We start from the raw sequence: 20,455 nt of genomic DNA, 5'->3' as shown, positions 1-20,455 counted from the left end.
AACTGTGTTAGTTAAAAATATCATCACTATCATTATTTCTATTCACTGCACATGTCATTCAGGCATAGAAGTAGAAATACTATAAACAATAACAAGGATAGCAATTTACTGTAAAAATACGAAATATCAATCTTCGCGGTTTCACATAAATCATTGAGCAAATAAATAACGACATTCTGAGGGCCAGTTTTTCAGTAAATGGCTGTGGTTTAAACTTAGTTTAAACGTTCGAGCTGGATGGTTTAAACTAAGATTAGCCAATCAAATGTCAGTCAGCTATGTATATAAATTTTTTTGATACCGGCAAGTACAAAAATCTCGCATTTGAAACAAAACAGTATTTAGCCTACTTTTGATGATAGTATAAGTATGTACTCAATAGCAACATATGCCGAAAGTAGGGTAAAAAAAATATATATATATATATAAATATATAGTAGCTAAGCAAACAACGAAGACAATAACAATATTACTTTTTTGTTTATTTGTACTTAGTTTGCACTTGTTATATTTGGTTTTGTTCTACCACGAGAATTTCGTGTATATTTCATTAACCAGCTCGTTTCTGTAACTCCTTTCTACCGATTATTTCTCTACTGGTAGAGAATATACATACGTCATTCTCTACTACTCATTAGATTAGCAAACATGCCGCAACTTTTTTTTTACAGCATGCAACTATAACGTCCAAGGTATATGTAAATGAAAACACTTTTGCTTGATCCCACCTACTTCCCAAGTATATGTCTACGTATGTATATAGTAAAGGTCTGCATCGGAATTCAGTTTGCTTCACTGTGAAGTTTTTTTCAAATATGTAAACTACTCATACATTAACAAAGAGGGCATGGAAGGAAGAGAAGTGAAAATTTTGAGCACTGTATACATGAAAAAAGTACTCAAACAAAATATGTTCCGAAAAAAAGAAAAACATAAACAAGCAGTACTATGGTGTTAAACTTCCACAAAAAATATGTTCCTTCACAAGTATTTTTTGAGTATTTTTGGAAGTTTTCGTTTAATAAATACTACATAATGTTAACAGACATGGAAAAACAATGTAGGGAATTATCAAGGCTAATACCCAGCTAGCCCAATGCCGAGCGAGAGACAAAAGGGACTCCCACAGCAACACCTCGAAGGAGCGTTTTAAAATATGGGATGAATAAGCATTCCATATGGGTNCTCGAACCTGACACTATGGAGGTTAACGGACCTCTGATTCGGGTTCTAAAACCCCACATATATGAATTTTCAGGTTTATTCAATGCATTTTTCCCTGCTTGACGTTCAACTGACCACGAACCTGACGTGATAGAGGCTAACGGACCTCGGATTCGCATTCAGACTGTCGAATAACATAGGGATATATAGGTTTGGTTTAATATGCATACACTTTTTTTTTGTAAACCTGTGTAATTTTTATCAATATTTGTTTATAATTAAAACATGTTTCTTTTATATTTTACTAACTTCTTTAAGATAAATTTTCTGCGGATCACACGAACGAGAGTTCAAATAATACACAATGTAAAATGTTAGCTAAACCCTAATTGCGCGAAACAATAAAATAAGCCCCCTTTCTTCAACGAATCAAATTCGACAATGAAAATAAAATTTATGAATTTTCTTAACATTATGTTAAATAATAACATTTTGAAAGAAAAAACTTCATAAGTATTCGTATACTTCCTATGAAGTTTTCAAATACTGCTGAATTCAATCAACATATTCAAGTCTTTTGGAAAAGCGAAACAGTGTTTTATGTAGCAGAGAACTGTTGAGTAACATTGCTCAGTTATTCAAATTTATGATGTTCTCTTTTTTTCTTCCTATCTTTTTTAGTACTCTAAAATTCATGTTCCATTTACTCATGTACACATGTGAAGAGTATTTCTGCTGGTATATTTGCAGACCTTTAGTATATAGTCAAAACTATCTTGTTTTTATCCTTTCTATAAAAAGATAAAATAAAACACTTAGAACCATTGTAAAAGGTAAATATCACTTGTATTGCCTAAATACCTGAGCAAGAAGGTTCTATCGTAGGGATGTGCGATTAATCGATTAAATAATTTTTTTATTAATCATAATCTTGATTAATCAAAAAATTGTACGTATGTATTAGGGATGTTTTGAATGTCATATTTTTCACATTCGCGAATGCGAATCTTAGGAATAACATTAAAAAGCTATAATTAACTTAAGTCATCGTTTTTATTACTTGAAAATTTTGTAAATTACACTAGTTTATAGTAAAAATGTTCTATAGATGCCCCTATCCAATTCCTATGTAGAATTGCTCGGTGATTCCGAAAATCGAGATAATTTTTTTTCTATGGATAACTTTTCAAGATATTTGCAATTTACCGTTATTCAGCTTAAAAAAAAAATTTGGTTTCACTTAATCACGTACCTCTTACGAACTAATTGAGTAATCGTAATACCAGATACGGGAAATGAAAGCAAATAGCTAATTCTCCATAAACCATATATACATAATTTTTTCGATAGCCCTGATAGTTTCTGAGAAATTAATTAATCATTTCTGACACCTCTTGTTTTCGAAGCAAACATTATGCCTACGCAGGTGCACGTGGCGATGAGTAACACTCTTTTCTGCTCATATTTCTAACAAAAAATCCTCGCGCATTTTCATTTGACCAATCATTATTTTCTTATTTATCCATCGATTTTATTCATGGTAGCTTAGTTTTTTTCTAAAGGAACAGGCTTTAACACAAGTGCAAAACATTTACACAGAGACTGTTATTTTTTTCCCTGTTAAAAATTGAATTTTCTGCATTCATCCATCAAAACAACACAAAATCTGTAATGATTAATTAATTTCTCATCGTATTACTATTATTTAATTCGTTCGTAAGATATACCTGATTAAGTGGAACCACTCTTTTTTTAAGCTGAATAACGGTAAATTGCAAATATCTCGAAAACGTATCCATACAAAAAAAATATTAACTCTATTTTCGGAATCAGCGAGCGATTCTACATACAAATTGGATAGCGGCGTCTGGAGAACAAAATCAAAATTAAAATTTGTGATCCAGTGTTATTAGAACATTGAACGAAAGCTTAACCTATACAGTAGGGTGATTCAAAATTTGAACTTTTTTGAATTTCGACTGGGAACGTTCGGATCTTGAAGATAATAGGCAAGACAAGTTCTTTCTAAAATTTCAGCTTATTCAGCGATTTAGAAGTCGCTCAACGCTGTTGTTTGTTTTCCGGAAACTGCAGATTTTAAATGCATCTTTATAAAAAAATAGGTATATTTTCATCAAATCTTGTCGGATTTCGTTGAAATTTCGTAGGTAGGTTCCCAGATATCAGTTTATTAGAACACAGTTTATATTAGTTTGATAAATTAGTTTTAAATACATACATATATTAATTAGTTAGTAACTAAGTTTTGCCTTATAAAAATGAATATTTGCAATATTTTTTTTTGTTCTTTAACCAGTAAGCACATGCTTAATACATCTAAGATCACATTATAAGTCATACCAATAAAGGACCTCATCATTAAATATTACTAATCATCAAATAAAAAAATCACCAGATAAACATCATTCATACGCCATGTTGAATCCAAGGGTTTTCCTAGTCATGGTAAATATTAATAGTATAATAACAATCTTTTCGCGCATGCACCTTTGCCAAGTGTTTGGCTGAGCTTCTCCTTCAATTTGTGGTGTGGGTCTTGATGTTGTGACAAAAACGCCACGGACCTACAGCTTTACGCCGCCTCCGAACAGAAATAGCTTTTGTGAGAAGCTTTTTTAAGGCAGAAATACACACGGAGGCAGTGTTGGGAGTTAATCAATTAATTTTTCTATCATACCACTAATTCCCAAAGAGCAAACAATGATTTCGATGAATTTTTCAAGCCCCTGTGTTTATTTCAGATATAATCTTACTTCTTACTTCTTACTAATATTATAAATGTGAAAGTTTGTATGTTTGGATGTTTGGGAAATCATCACGCGGAAACGACTGAACGGATATGCATAGAATTTCGTACGCAGATAGCTTATGGGCCAGATTGGTTAATAGGCTATTTTTTTAAGAGTTGCCACCTGTCAAAAAAGTTAANTTTGGATGTTTGGGAAATCATCACGCGGAAACGACTGAACGGATATGCATAGAATTTCGTACGCAGATAGCTTATGGGCCAGATTGGTTAATAGGCTATTTTTTTAAGAGTTGCCACCTGTCAAAAAAGTTAAATTTATTTATTATGCGGGAACGACTGAATGGATTTGCATGAAAATTTGCACACAGATAGCTTATGGCCTACAATGGAAAATAGAATAATATTTGGATGACTTGCCACCTGTTAAAAAAGTTTAATGAAATTAATACGCGGAAACGACTGAACAGATTTGCATGAAATTTTGCCCACAGATAGCTTATGACCTACTGTGGAAAATAGGCTAATTTTTTTTAAGAGTTGCCACCTGTTAAAAAGTTAAATTAAATTAATACGCGGAAACGACTGAACGGATTTGCATGAAATTTTGCACACAGATAGCCTATGACATAGGTTGGAAAGTAGGCTACTTTTTTTTAGGAGTTGTCACCCGTTAGAAACGTTTAATTTAATTAATTGCGGAAATAAGTGAACTGATTTGCATGGAAGTTTTCACACAGATAGCTTATGAGCTGGGTTGGAAAATAGGCAAATTTTTTTAAGAGTTACCACCTGCTAAAAAAGTTTAATTAAATTAATACGCGGAAAAGTCTGAACGGATTTGCATGAAATTTTGCAAGCAGATAGCTTATGACCTACAGTGGAAAATAGGCTAATTTCTTGGAAGAGTTGTTACCTGTTAAAAAGTTTTAATTACATTAATACGCGAAAACGACTGAACAGATTTGCATGACATTTCGCAGAGAGATAGCTTATGACCTATATTGGAAAATGGGCTACTATTTTAAGAGTTGCCACCTGTTGGAAAATGAAATTTTGCTCAAAGATGGTTTATGACCTGGATTAAAAAATAGGCTACTCCCTTAACCGGTTTTCCGATCAGAACGAAATTTAGTACACTTACTACGGATTTCGGAAGGATGGCCTTAGACTGAAAGTAAGTCCGATAACTCAACGCCCCTCCCATACAAATTGCAATTTTCATATTACATACATATCTCTGGAAGTATTTGTTGGAGAGAACTGAAACTTAGTATAGTGATATGGATGTGAAATCGATGTTGGCATTAATCGATTGATGTTTTAATTAGTTAGTTAATTCGAATAAATTCAATCTGATTACAGTCAATCATGATTAATTTTAATCCGACTAAACAGTTGATCGTAACCGCGATTAAAAAATTAATTTTTAATCATTAACTCTTAATTTGATCAAGAAGGTTTGGTGGTTAATTAAGGTATGCTGGAATTTCCCTGTGCACACAAAGCAAGCTAATCCGGTATGGCTAACTCGGGTTTCCTCATCATTCTAAGCAATTTGGTGTACATTTTCATTAAGATATATATCAACAAACGTTTTACAAACTAGGTTTGTAAAAGTTCCTAGTTTGTATATTACTAATAACAATAATTATAATGTTTTTATATTATGTGCTTTTTATAAGCATAAAACACACAACNTTAACTCCCAACACTGCCTCCGTGTGTATTTCTGCCTTAAAAAAGCTTCTCACAAAAGCCATTTCTGTTCGGAGGCGGCGTAAAGGTCTAGGTCCGTGGCGTTTTTGTCACAACATCACGACCCACACCACAAATTGAAGGAGAAGCTCAGCCAAACACTTGGCAAAGGTGCATGCGCGAAAAGATTGTTATNCGTCAAACGCGATTAACATTTTAATCGTTAATTTTTAATCGTTAATCAGATTAACAGTTTGCCAACACTGTGTGAAATCATTTTCATATTCACGCAAAAAATGGACGTGTTTGGAAAAGAGGCGTAGCANCTCAGCCAAACACTTGGCAAAGGTGCATGCGCGAAAAGATTGTTATTATATTATTAATATTTACCATGACTAGGAAAACCCTTGGATTCAACATGGCATATGAGTGATGTTTATCTGGTGATTTTTTTATTTGATGATTAGTAATATTTAATGATGAGGTCCACTATTGGTAAGAATTATAATGTGATCTTAGATGTATTAAGCATATGCTCACTGGTTAAGGAACAAAAAAAAATATTGCAACTATTCATTTTTTATAAGGCAAAACTTAGTTACTAACTAATTAATATATGTATTTAAAACTAATTTATCAAACTAATATAAACTGTGTTCTAATAAACTGATATTTGGGAACCTACCTATGAAATTTCAACGAAATCCGACGAGATTTGATGAAAATCTACCTATTTTTTTATAAAGATGCATTTAAAATCTGCAGAATCCGAACGTTCCACAGTGCTGTATGAGCGGGCAAAAATCAAAAAAATTGTTGTCACGTATGTCAACGTGTTTGGTATCGTTGGAAAGGAAATTTATCCTAGATTAAGGATCTGGACTTAGTTTTTGTTTTTATCTCATAAGGTTCTCACAAAAACCTCTTAAACTTGTGTGTTTTTTATATATTTTTTCTTTTATGAAAATGCCTTCAGCTGTAGTCTTTAAAAAAAAAATTGCTAAAAATACAATTTATCATACTTTATCTTAAGACACAATTTTTCTAATTAGAAAATCTGTAAGGAAACCACTCTATAGAGCTTTTTAAAAAATATTGAGTTTCCTGGCTGGAATGGCCTATTTGCTACACCCTAAAATTTGTTGCAGAAAATTTAAAAAATTCCTAAGTTTACAAAGGGATAAAAAAAAAAATGTAAAAGTATGTTTTTTTTTATTATTTTATTTGAAATAAGGCGCATTTTTCTTTGCAATAAAAAGAAAAGTCTGCAGAATCATTGCGCTTTTCGAAGAAAATCGTTTTTTTTAAGGTTATAAAATAAACTTTTGCAAAAAAAAAATTTCACTGATTACAGTTACCACAGTATTTTCCATTACTTAAATGCCAAAACATTCTTTAAAAATAGTAAAGTTTATTACTGTAGACACACGCGGTAGTGTTCTGTGCTGTGTAGTGAAGCGTAAAATAGTGAAAAAACTAATATTAATATGAATTCAATTATAAAAAACTCAATTTTAGCTGATATCTGGATTTTTACTCGTCCATCAGATAGAGTGTCTGCATTATCTGCATTTTTTGAAGACAAATTAATACACGCTAAATGCGACAAAGCACTTTTGAATCAAAAAATAAAACTTTTTAATAGTGAGATGAAAAATAAGTGGAATTATAGTGGCCGCAAAAGAAGCGCTTTTGAAAAAACATATTCTAAATGGCTAAATTGGACATTCCTTTCCCTTCCGGATTCCAATGGAAATAAGGATAAATGTGCTGAACGGGGAAGACCTTCTAAAGAAGAATTTTGCGAAGCTTCACGGAGAACAAAAAATCGAAGGGTAGAGCATTTGTTGAAAAACTATTCCATCGAAGAGCTCGAGTATGCTCTGAAAAAAATGAAAAAAGCAAGCAAAGTTGAATGTTTTGAAAGTAGTACCGAAGGTTTGCCCATATCTGATTCACTCGCACTATACATAGATCTGAACTTATCAGATCGTAAATATAATAGTTTACGTGCAAAAATAAACCGGTTGCATAAAGATTGTATACCGAGCTTAAACGCATTGCAAACAAAAAAACAAACTTTGCTGCCAACGATTAAATCGACTGAATATTCAGCCGAAGTTGATCTGAAATCATTATTGCTGAAAACAACGCAAAGTATTTTAGAACTAAGCCCAGATAATGGTGACATAACCAAAGCTTCTTTGGTTTGTAAGTGGGGCATGGATGGAAGTTCGGGGTATAGCCGCTATAAGCAAAATTTTGGTGACGACAAATTAACGGATGAGTTTATGTTCATCATTGCGCTAGTCCCTCTGAGGTAACAAAAAATTATCTAATATGTCTTCCAAAAACATTCAATAGCCTTTAAAAATAAATTCGAGTTTAGATCAGTAAATGGCATTTTAATTTACATTGACAACTTTTTACAGTATTATTTTGCAAAAGGCTGGTCTGAATTAATTAATTTACTCGATTAGCTATTTTGCGATATGACGGTCTTATATCTTTTCGACAAGCCATATAAGTTATTAAAAAATAAATATTTTTTCCAGGTTAATTGATTTGTCATCCAACAAAAATATATGGACCAATAACAAATGCTCATCGTCTTTTTATTGTCGTCCAATTAAGTTTAGTTTCAAGAAGGAAAACCGCGAACTAGTTCTATTCGAATATAATGATATGTCGAGAAAAATTGAGAACTTAGAAGATGATGTTGTAATACGAAACGGAAAAGGGATTCAAGTTTCTTATCAAATGCATTGCACCATGATTGATGGATCTGTTGCCAATATTTTGACTGGCACTAATGCTTCCAGTAACTGTTTTATTTGCCATGCCAAACCGACCGAAATGAATGTTACTAATTTTACAAAAGTACCAATCGCTAATCATTACAAGTATGGGTTGTCTACACTGCATGCTTGGATTAGATGTTTTGAGTGTTTACTCCACATCGCATACCGTTTAACATTTAAATGCTGGCAAGTTCGCAAAGAAAACAAAGACGCCTTTTCTGCGAATAAAGTTAGGATTCAAAATGAGTTTAGGACAAGATTAGGCTTAATAGTGGACCAAGTAAAGACTGGATTTGGAACAACTAATGATGGCAACACAGCTCGCAAATTTTTTTTAAATGCAGAAGTGGCATCAGAAATTACCGGCATTAATAAAGAGCTAATTCAAAATTTTTCAATAATACTGCGATTAATATCGTGTGGAATGCGTATTAATATCGACGCGTTTAGAGAGCTCCTTATAAGGACAAGAACAATGTATTTGACTGAATACGAATGGTACTACATGCCTAGCAGCGTGCATAAAATATTGATGCATGGGTGTGAGGTTATTGAGTATTTCGATCTACCAATTGGTAAGAAAATCGATTTGTTGCTATTCGGCATTTTTTACTACTACGAATTTATTCCCACAGGCAATTTTTCAGAGGAAGCTCTGGAAGCTTTACATAAACACATACGTATCGTACGATATGATCATACACGTAAAACTGCTCGGGAGCATACAAACAGAGACTTGATGTCATACTTAACAATATCATCAGATCCTGAAGTAGTTTTTAAAAGGAGTGCTATCCCAAACAAAAATGCAGTTTATACAATGGACGAGCTGGAAGAGTATTTAGTCGATGCTGAAGAAACTTAAAAGTAATAAGTACCCTTCAGTCAACTCAATTAGTTTTATACTAATCAAATACTAGTCAGCCACACGGCCTCAACTAGTTCGAGTTCTGTAATTTTTCCATATAAGCAACTGGCCACGGCGATGTCCTACGAGATGGCAATTGTCCTCTTCTGCATCAGCACTATACCAGTTGGCATACTAGTCAGCCTCTGCATCAGCAATATATCAGTTGACATACTAGTCAATATATACATCAATATCATACCATTTAAGATACTAGTTCGTATATACGTCATGATCGTACCTGTTGGCATACTAGTCATTATATACATCAGAATCATAGCAGTTGACATACTACTCAGTCTATGCGCCAGAACATACTAGTCAGTATGCACGTCAAGATCCTACCACTTGTCATACTAGTCCACGAATTTGACATTCATTCCAGTTGGTATACTATGGGATGGGATTTTTCTGATTAGTATGATTTCTAGTATAGATTACACTTTTTCTGACTAGTATGATTTCAACCCGAAATTCATGAATGAATTCATGTATGAATACACCACAAAATTCATGTATGAATACACCACAATTCATGTATGAATACACCACAAAATATATAGTCAATGAACTAGTGTGTTTGCTGAGTAGTTTGGAATTTGACTGCATGATGACTTTAATTTTTCAATAAACGGCGTTAGATAAAACAAATAATTTTTGATTCAGTATTTTGCAACAACTCTTGTTCGTGCGAAGTAACTAATAAAAAGGAAAACAAAATTATATTTGTCTTTTGAGTATTTAATGTCGTCTTGAATGAATCAAATTTTTTAAGCGTGTGACATCCACACCAAAAGATATAATCAATTTAAAAAAACATTTTGTAGTCAAAAAGGACCAAAATGAAAGTAGCTGCCATTCCTAGAGGGTTTGCGTAAGAGAGATATAGGGAATCTTATTTGCCATGAATTAAGCCATAGAATGAAGCCTTGAAGTCTTTAATATTATTAGGAAAACGCCCTGTATAAGTAATAAAATAACTACTCAGTATTGGAACTACTTCTGAATATCAAATTTTGAAGTTTCAATCTCAGTTTCCATGAAAAATGTAAGAGCTAGGTAAAAAAAAATTAGATTTTTGAAATCTCCGTACTCTAATCCACCAAGAAACCAATTTTTACTCAAATCAAGTATAGACAAGTATAAGATAAGATAAGATAAGAGTTGCACCAATATTTGAAATGCTTAGCGAAAAGATCCTAGCGAATAAGTTATAAGTTATGCAAATTATCAAAATATATTAGCATTACGTTGCGCCAAAAATTTTTTTAATCACTTATTATCTTTCATTTTGCTAACTTTAGCATTATTTTGCTAAAAATAATTTTAGCTATCATACTGCATATAGCTGCAGAATTATGAATGTAAGTAACATACAATACAGAGTACTTGTTTTTAACAATATTTGGGTATATAATTAAAACATAGTTCATAAAAAATAAAAGTGTCATTCATTTTAACATCAGTGTACACATCATTGTACACAGAAGGCAATCAATTACTTTATATGTATGCATGGGCGTAGCCAGGTAGGGGGGTGCTCGAGCCCGATCCCGCCCATCCCGAAATTCAATTTTTGACTTCCGAACCCGCTAATCCCGACGTTTTTCAGAATTGTTCCGCGGGCCCGGGGGCTCCGAAATCTATCTCTAAAAAAATTCACAAGTCTTGCAAATTAATTTTAAATAAAATAAATTGTATGAAAGATCTGGCTGTTCGTTTCCGTCTAAATTAAACATAAAAAGGTCATTTGTCATAAAAAAATTTTAAGGAAGATTTTCTTAATTTTCGGAAGTTGCGGTTTTATCAGGATTACCGGGACTAATTTGGTCCCGTTCAATATTGGTGATAAGCAAAATTTAAAAGTGTATGAAAAAATGTCGAATTTCGACAACTGGGCGATACTAGTTATCTGAAACATGTCAACTGTCAACTATAATTAAATTATTTTCTTCTTAAATACTTTTTACAGCACAGTTTGAAGAAGTTTCAACGTTATGTAAATACCTTAAGAAATTCTTAAAGTATTTTGTTTGAATTGCAAATTCAGTACAAATCAGTTAAAAATTTAAAAAGTCAGTATATTAGAGTACTGATTGAACAAATGAATAAAATCAGTACAAGAGTTGAAAAATCAGTACTGTACTGATAAAATCAGTACGTCTGGCAACCATATAAACATACATATGTATATAGATAACGAACATATAAAAATAAAAAATAAATGAATTCAATTCAAGTATAAGAAAAATATATACTATACATACATACACTGGCGATCAAAAGTGAGTGCATGATGTTGAATTTTCCTAAATTCTGTACAAAGTTTGAAAGTTTGATTTATGTCGTTTTGGTTAAAGCATGAATCATAGTTTTATAAAAAAATAACAAAAAATGATAATAATTGCACATATTTAACAAAAATCACCATGCACTCACTCTTGATTGCCAGTGTGCATACGTACATGTGTATGTACACATTAATAATCCTCAATATCAAGAATTCGGGTGGAATGCATCGGAATCAATAAAAGAATGCGAGTAGTGTCAGAATTGTCATTATTCGATTCCTCCTCTAAATCCACTGTGAATTTCAATCTTTTCACTCCTAACTTTTTTTCTAACAGTAATATTTTTAATTTATTTTTGTATAGCTCACTCTCCAATTTATAATAATAATAATAGATTGGCGCTTACACATATGTTAGTGTTTGGCCGAGCTTCTCCTCCGATTTGTGGCGTGCGCATTGATGTTGTCACACAAAGCGGAGGGACCTACAGTTTTACGCCGACTCCGAACGGCGATTGTATTTTTATGAGAAGGTGTTTTTCATGGCAGAAATACACTCGGAGGTTTGCCATTGCCTGCCGAGGGACGACCGCTGTTAAGAAAAAACCTTTTTTTCTATTTTTTGGCGATGTTGCTTTGATCAGGGTTTGAGCCCAGGCATTGTGGAGTGGAAGCGCGCACTGCTTACCACTACACCACAGCGGCCGACTTGATTGAACCTTTAGTTCTTCATATTTATCACATGTATGCACTTTTCCTTTCTTGAGGTTGTCTTTGCTGCTCGATGTTGCTCTCTGGGGTTCTTTGTTCTCCAATGTAGAGTCCAAATTGGAGGACACCCCATCACTTTCGGGCTGGCCGAGACCCTGCACAACCGTCGACTCGTTACCCAAAATGTCGATGATACAATTATCGAGTTCATCTAATATTTGCGATTGCAAATATTCGCAATATCCCTGGTATGTATGTGTATACATTTTTTCTTTAAAAAACTATAGCAGCAATTATTCAGGTTTCTGATTAATCAGGTTATCATTAATCAGTTTTCTGATTAATAAAATTGTTTATATTCTGATTAATTAAATGTGATTAATCGACAAGTTAATCACTTTGACTAGTCAACAATTATTATCCTTTGATTAATTAATTAATCAGGTTTCGACTAATCAGCTTGCTCGATTAATTGATTAATCGCACATCCCTATTCTATTGCCGTTTTTGATATATCTTTAAAGAATACTTAGAAGTAGCTTGGAAATATTAAATACTAAATCACGTTTGTGACTATGCGCACATAAAAAGGAAAAAGCGACGTAAATTATTCGGCAAATATTTGATTATATAATGATTTAGAATTTTATCTACTTTCATTTGGTACTAAAAACTTCTTTGTACTTTTAAATTAATTTTTTTGAATTAGTCTCCAATATCGATATCAATTATCCCACTGTGCGATGCACGTAAACGTATGCAGTTATTGTAAATATTTTAGCTTTGTAATTTTTAAAGGAAGAAGGCCGAATCAGTTCGCTGACCGTGGTCTTCAGTCATTCACACAGTACGCTGGATAAGACCTTGTAACCTATGCTTAGAAGGATGACCCCGCGGTATTTGGCGCGTATGGCGGGTTCGCCTTTCTTGCGGATTGGGCAGAGCACACTTAAAATCGTTGGGCATGCGTTCATCTGACCATATTAGGGTTGTCAGAACTAGAAAGTCTTTCGACTTTTCGATCGACTCTGTACATTTGGCTTTAAAAGTCGACTGATCGACGGAGAAAAGCCGACTTTTTTCGACTTTTTAATAAAAAAAATGTATTAGGTACACTCTGCGTATAACTCGTATCTTAGATATAAATTTAAGGGTCAGAATACGCTAAAAATATCATGATTTATAGTGGTCTTTAGAATAATCAGTAAGTTAGTGAAATTCAATGCTAGGTACAAAAAAAAAAACAAACAGACACTAAAGGATTTTTAAAAATTTTGAAAATTGTTTGAGTTATACAGCATGAAAATGTTGGTTGTGAGGGTTTTTAAAAAATTATATTTTTGAAAAATAATTTTAAAATTTTTAAATGTTCGACAAAAAAGGATTCTAAAAATTTATTGAATCGATATTTGGTAATTACGGACAACTTTGTGTAAATAACAGAGGTGGGGAGTATTGGCAAAAATTTAAGTGCCACTTAATAAAGATAGGATATTCTCCCTTTAACCCTAGAACGCATAACCGGGTGCCAGTGTGTCCACAAGCAATTTTGAGCTGCTGTAGCTAAAGTTGGGTTGCCAGACTTTTTTTATGCGCGAAGTCAGTACGTTAGACTTTTTCATGCTGATTTTTTTATCAGTACTTTTCAGTACACTTTTATTCAAAGCAAAATTATGAATGTAAGTAACAGATAATACTTTAAACCGCCAGAGTACCTGTTTTTAACAATATTTTGGTATATAAATAAAATATAGTTCATAAAAAATAAAGGTGTTATTCATTTTAACATGAGTGTACACATCATTGTACACTAGGGTGGTCCAAAAACAGTAAAATCGGAATTGTAATTCTCTAACCCCCTAGGATGGCTCTATATCGAAAAAAAGTATACAAATTACATATTTTTTAAAATGTGGAAAAGTACCACTAACACTGGTCGACGGCCAAAATTTACCAGAGACGCCGTTATGAAATTCGTATGTAAAATCACCCCCTGATTCCGAAAATCAAGGTTATTTTTAATTTTATGGTACCGTTTTTGAGATATTTGCAATTTACCGTTTTTGCAAAAAAAAAATAAATTCATATATATCTCAAGAACGAATTAAGCAATTCCAAAACGGTTTGAAGCTTTTAAAAGGTAATAAAATTTTCTATAAGCTGTGCATACAACACTTTTTGCTAGGCCCTGTAGATTCAAAGATAACGAACAATCATTACCGATTTTTTCAATTTTTTTTGTAAAAATATAAAAAAAATTGTACTTTGCGGGGAAGGATCTCGAAAACCTTTTATTTTTTTGCAGATTTTTTTTCTCTCCCTAAGCTCTGTTGTATTACAAAAAAAATAAGCTATCATCGAAGAAAATCGATGCAAAACTACGTAAGTTATAAGCGATCAAATAAAAATACCCAGGTTGCGCAATTTCAACGTATACCTCAAAACGTATGTATGGTATAAAGAAGAGTGAAATATCTAGCTATGCTCTGTTTCTATTGAGTTAAAAGTTCAATTTATGAATGAAATTACCCATATTTTTAACTTTTTTTTTAAATTTATTTATGTTTATACTATATTCTAACAATCTTTATCTTAATTTGATTTTACTATGTTGTCGAAATAATTATGTGTTCTACTTTGACGCTTATTCAGTTTAGGATCGGTTTCTCTTATGAGAAACCAGCAGTAATCACCCATCATTGCGACGTCCCAGAATCCTTGATATCGATTCTCAATTAATTTCATTTGCTGATGAAACCTTTCGCCATGTTCATCACTTTCGTCGCCAAGATTTGCCGGAAAAAAGCTCAAATGTGAGTGGAGAAAGTGAATTTTTAAAGACATATTTACGCCCATTTTCGCATAATTATTGATTAGGTCGTTCACTATCTGCTCGTAGTTAGGGCTTTTGTGTCTACCGAGAAAAGAAGCAACGACCTTTTCAAAGGATTCCCACGCTGCTGCCTCAACTGATGAGAGTAGTCCTTTGAATTGATTATTGTTGATCAACTTTCTTATTTGTGGTCCAACAAAAATACCTTCCTTTATCTTGGCTTGAGAAATATCTGGAAAAACTGTTTTCAAATAGTCGAATGCTTCGCCTTCTTTGTCCAAAGCCTTAACAAAGTTTTTAATGAGACCGAGCTTGATGTGTAAGGGTGGAAGTATGATTTTCTCTTTCTTGACAAGAGGGGTGTATTTGATGTTATCCACACCAACGGTAAACTCGACTCTTTCCGGCCAATCCTTTCTGACGTAGTGGTCCTTACGAGCTCGGCTATCCCACTTGCAGAGGAAGCAGCAGTGCTTGGTGTAGCCACTTTGTAGACCGCATAGCATTGCAACGACTTTGAGATCAGAACATATTTTCCAATCATGCTCTTCATATTTGATAAATTTGAGTATTTTTTGCATTTCCTCGTAGGTTTCCTTTGTATTTACTGCATGTGCAATCGGGATAGAAGGCTTTTTGTTACCAATATGCAATAATACAGCCTTCAAACTCAGTTTATTGCCGTCTATGAACAATCGCCACTCTTTTGAATCATATGTTTGACCAAACTCTTTGAATAAACCAGGGATGTCGTTGCAGTAGCATATACTGTCTTTCTTGGTATAGTGTTTGGAAAATGGTTCGTGACGAGTTCTACTATATGTCACCTTAACATCGGATGACACAAATTTAAATTGTTGCATACGAGAAGTGTGGATCTCGGCCTTTTCCTTGGATAGTTCCAAATCTCTTATCCAATCATTAAGTTGTGCTTGTGACAGAACGTTTCTTTCGTTTTCCATGCGAAATTCAGTACAACTTGATCCCCCGCACTCAGATGTTACTGTTGACAATGGAACTGGATCCGCAACTGCCGTTGAATGTAGTACTGGTAATGTCACTGTAGGTACGCTAGCATAGGTTACTCCTCTTGATCTTCCAACGCCAAGTACTTTTGTTTGACAAATATAACACTCTATTGAATGGCAAGTAGGTTCTCTCCATATCATTGGTGTATCAAATTTTGTTTGTTGTCCTGATTCCCACTGAATCAATTCTACTCGACACGATGTACACAAAGTGTTCGGTGTCCATGGTTTTTCAGCATTTTTAGGCTCAATTCCAAAATACTTGGAGTATAAAGTTTTGATATGATCTGAGAACACTCGTCGTCGCCTTATGATAGTATATTGGCCACACATGAAACAGAACATATCTGGATCCTTATTACACTCAAATTCTCGCGTCCTTTTACTCATTTCATTTTTTTTAATAAATCACGGTTTTGAAATTAGACTTATGAACTGAACTATCTCCGGCGAGCCTTGAAGATGTTATGAAGTTTCAAAGCGCATTAACTCATATTTATACTCGGAACAAGAATAAAATTGAAAAAATCAAATCTTACCTAGACAGAAAGGTTCCTTTTTATAACAAGTCGGGAAAAGAAAATACTACCTGTTTTAGATGTAGGCTTTAGAAATTTTCTGTGTCTTATAATTTTGAAAATCTACCTGCATACTTACCCATAACTGACGGAAATACATGTTTATAACTACATGCCTACAGCAGGTTTCGAACCCAACCACTCTTCCTTTCGATGCAACCACTCTACCTACTATAATACAATTCGAGTATTAAAAGTACTATTTGATTTATTTAAAGAAAAAGTGTTATCATTGTTATGGTGTTATTCGTTTATCCGGATAATATCTCACTTGCACTTTATACCTTTAATATATGTATGTATGTATAGGTACATACATTGAAGTTGCGCAACCTGGGTATTTTTATTTGATCGCTTATAACTTACGTAGTTTTGCATCGATTTTCTTCGATGATAGCTTATTTTTTTTGTAATACAACAGAGCTTAGGGAGAAAAAAAAAATCTGCAAAAAAATAAAAGGTTTTCGAGATCCTTCCCCGCAAAGTACAATTTTTTTTATATTTTTACAAAAAAAATTGAAAAAATCGGTAATGATTGTTCGTTATCTTTGAATCTACAGGGCCTAGCAAAAAGTGTTGTATGCACAGTTTATAGAAAATTTTATTACCTTTTAAAAGCTTCAAACCGTTTTGGAATTGCTTAATTCGTTCTTGAGATATATATGATAAAGTGGACCCAATTTTTTTTTTTTTTGCAAAAACGGTAAATTGCAAATATCTCAAAAACGGTACCATAGAATTAAAAATAACCTTGATTTTCGGAATCAGGGGGTGATTTTACATAAGAATTTCATAACGGCGTTTCTGGTAAAGAGAAAAAGTTGAAATTTGTGGTCCAGTGTAATTAAGGACTTCATACATAATTACTCATAGCTTAAATAATTTTTTTCAACTACGCAAAAACTTTGAAAGACTAAGAATTCGCTAAAAAGAGTATCTTGATCTATGCCATGTGTGCAAAACTCGTTTATAATGTCAGTCAATTGTGAAAAAAGAATTGTAGGTTATAGGCTAAAGCCATTCGAATATTAAGATTTTTTTGTTATTAAACTGAAATTTATTTTCGAGATAACTAGCAACACACGATAAAAAATCGTCAGCCTTCTTTTTAAATAAATTAAGCTCCATCATATTATCGCAACTGATACGTAATGACCCGGCGATATGCCCATAAAATGATTGATCTTTTTGTTGTATTAATTTCTTTGGCATATCCAATATTATCGGAAACATGCCAACTATAATTACATTATTTTCTTCTTACTTTTTTAAGTACAGTTTAAGAAAGTTCCAACGTTATGTGAAATTTTTGTTGTTGGTATTTCCGACAGGGTAGGAGTGTGATGTAATGTGGAACGATTTTCCGTCATCCCTTGTCAAATTTGGTTTGGAGACAAACCGGTTTCGGCGTTGTGCCATCTTCAGTGTCATTTCGTTCGTGAAAACCTTAAGAAAATCCTAAAGTATTTTGTTTGGATTGAAAATTCAGTACAAATCAGAACAAATTTTGGAAAATCAGGACATTAGTGAACTGATTGCATAAATGAATAAAATCAGTACAAGAGTTGAAAAATGAGTAGATCATGAGACCACTACGTAACATTTTTTGGCGGAGTTAGTTTCTAATTTCATTTTTAAGTTTGAAGTCGAAATTATGTTTTTTTTTTGTAATTAACGATAATAGAGTACTTTAATAGTTTTGATAATACACACTTTGTATTTATTTGTAAAACTCTGTTTTCAACGCTTTAATTTTGGTCACTCGGGACCCCATGCGACTAACTATGTAATTTTCTTTATGCACCTAATTAAGGGTTAAATTTTATTGGAAATTTTTTTTAAATACGGCCAAACAGCGCTTCGCGCCATTGTTAGAAAATCAGTTTTAATTTAAGAGACGAAAGTGAAAAGTCGACTTCAGTCAACTTGCATAAACTGACAGTCGATCACTAAAATTCGACTTACGGGAAAGTCGATATTGGTCGAAAGCCGAAGTCGACTTTGCCATCCCTAGACCATATTCTGCATAAGAGTTGATGCATGCACCTTATTAGCTCCTCTCCTTGAAAAGCGCTGCTGGCACGCTGTCAGCTCCAGCAGCTTTGTTGTTGTTTTTAAGCCGCTTAATTGCTACTCGTACCTCGTCTTAGTCAGGCGGTGGGACATCGACTCCATCGTCATCGACTGGGGGCTCGGGTTCGTCTTCTCCACTATTTACATTGCTGCCGCCATTCAATAGACGGAAAAGTGATTCCTCCATAATTTAAGTACGTTCTGGACATCGGTAACTAGGTCGCCATAGGGGCTCTTATAGGAGTTCGCCCTGGTGTTGAAACCTTTCGGAAGTCGCCTAAATTTCTTACACAATTTTCGAGCGTTTTTCTTGACGGCCAGCATCTGCAGCTTCTTGACACTCCTTTTGTACCAGTTGTGTTTTCGGGCTCGCTGAAATCCGAACACTTCCTAGCCGGCGGTACCTAATAGGCTAACCTAATATTTACGCACGCCGCCAATTTCCTGTAGAAAATTTCTGATGCACATACAACTTGTATGGGTCCAAACAAAATTGAACAGCGTGCCTATGAAGATAAATCAATTTCCGATTTTTGTTCTGAGTGACATTTTGATTTGAGGTTTGGCTCAATGAAATCAAATGCAAACGCACGCAAGTCAATTTCGGGTGACGCAAAAAACAACAAATTCGACGGCGTGCGTACCAAAACGCAAGCCGCGAATATTAGGTTAGCCTGTAATGAGCGGGAAATGTGGTTCCACCGAAAAGTGCTCTCAGAGAGCAGGTGTGAGAGTCGAGTGGCTAACGAATTGGCAGTCTGTTGTGATCACTGCACGGACTCTACCACTTTATTGGTAAACGTACCCACTTGTTAGCTAAAAAAAAGAAAGAGAAAAGGGAGAGAAAAGAGATTTAAGTGAAGACCATGTATATCACTGATGGGCACTGCCTTGCCCGCGGGCAAAGCTCTTTTAAGCTTCCTATATATTTTGTATAGGCGCGTGCAGAGTAAAAGCTCTCTCTGCTCATCGCTGATGTATATATATTTTGTCATCGAACACACCTAAAATAAAAATGAAAAGTTAACTCTGACCAAAACCAATTAAAAATTGAAAATGTAAATATAATCACGGCACCCGTGATCAAATCGATTCGAAATTTCTTTTTGAGATTACGTCATTCGGTAGCAAGCTCCCTTTTTCAGTTTAAATTGTATTGGAGAGAAAACAGCTGCCATTCTATTTCATCCGATTCGAATCGAGTTTCATTCGATCGCGGATGCCTTGATTCGACCTCAGTTTTATGTATACGTTTTGTCATTAAGAACCACCAACGCGAAAATCCAGCTGCTCTGGTAACACCACCTTACATGAATCCGCCTTGATTTATGCTACACGAGTAGAAGTTATCTATTAATGCTTCTTTTAAAAAATCGACCAACTTTTACCATATTTAGTATGTAAAATCTGGGAGAGCCTCGAAATCCCCGAAAACAAAATACCCAGTTCCAAAAAAATCCCCAAATACATTGCCCCAATATCAAAATCTAGAAAACACGAAATAATATTAATTTTGAATAAATGTTATTACTGATCATATAAACAATAGCGCAAGCCGACTCTTGCTTTTGTTCTGATTCGTAGTTAAATACACCCGATTTACAC

At 33.7% G+C, this 20,455-nt stretch overlaps 1 protein-coding gene across 1 annotated transcript; it reads left to right on the top strand.

Moving 5' to 3' along the window:
• The first annotated feature begins 8,753 nt into the window (after positions 1-8,753).
• LOC108369583 (uncharacterized) lies at positions 8,754-9,798 on the top strand. Its single transcript, XM_017624720.1, has 2 exons — positions 8,754-9,005; positions 9,066-9,798. Exons 1-2 carry the CDS (start codon positions 8,855-8,857, stop codon positions 9,293-9,295), a joined length of 381 nt encoding a protein of 126 aa, XP_017480209.1. The 5' UTR covers positions 8,754-8,854; the 3' UTR covers positions 9,296-9,798.
• The last annotated feature ends 10,657 nt before the right edge of the window (positions 9,799-20,455 follow it).

This window comes from Rhagoletis zephyria, unplaced genomic scaffold, assembly GCF_001687245.7.
Source record: "Rhagoletis zephyria isolate East Lansing unplaced genomic scaffold, Rhagoletis_zephyria_1.1 Rzeph_scaffold_03749, whole genome shotgun sequence".
Lineage (NCBI taxonomy): Eukaryota > Metazoa > Arthropoda > Insecta > Diptera > Tephritidae > Rhagoletis > Rhagoletis zephyria.
Note: the sequence above shows the minus strand (reverse complement) of the source record. Positions and strands in the feature narration are given on the sequence as shown.

What these genes read in the sequence shown, in the direction of transcription:
- LOC108369583 (XM_017624720.1), top strand. Translation starts at nt 8,855, where the DNA reads ATGCGTATTAATATCGACGCGTTTAGAGAGCTCCTTATAAGGACAAGA. An exon ending in GTATTTCGATCTACCAATTG is followed by an intron (nt 9,006 to 9,065) that starts GTAAGAAAATCG and finishes TTATTCCCACAG; the next exon opens with GCAATTTTTCAGAGGAAGCT.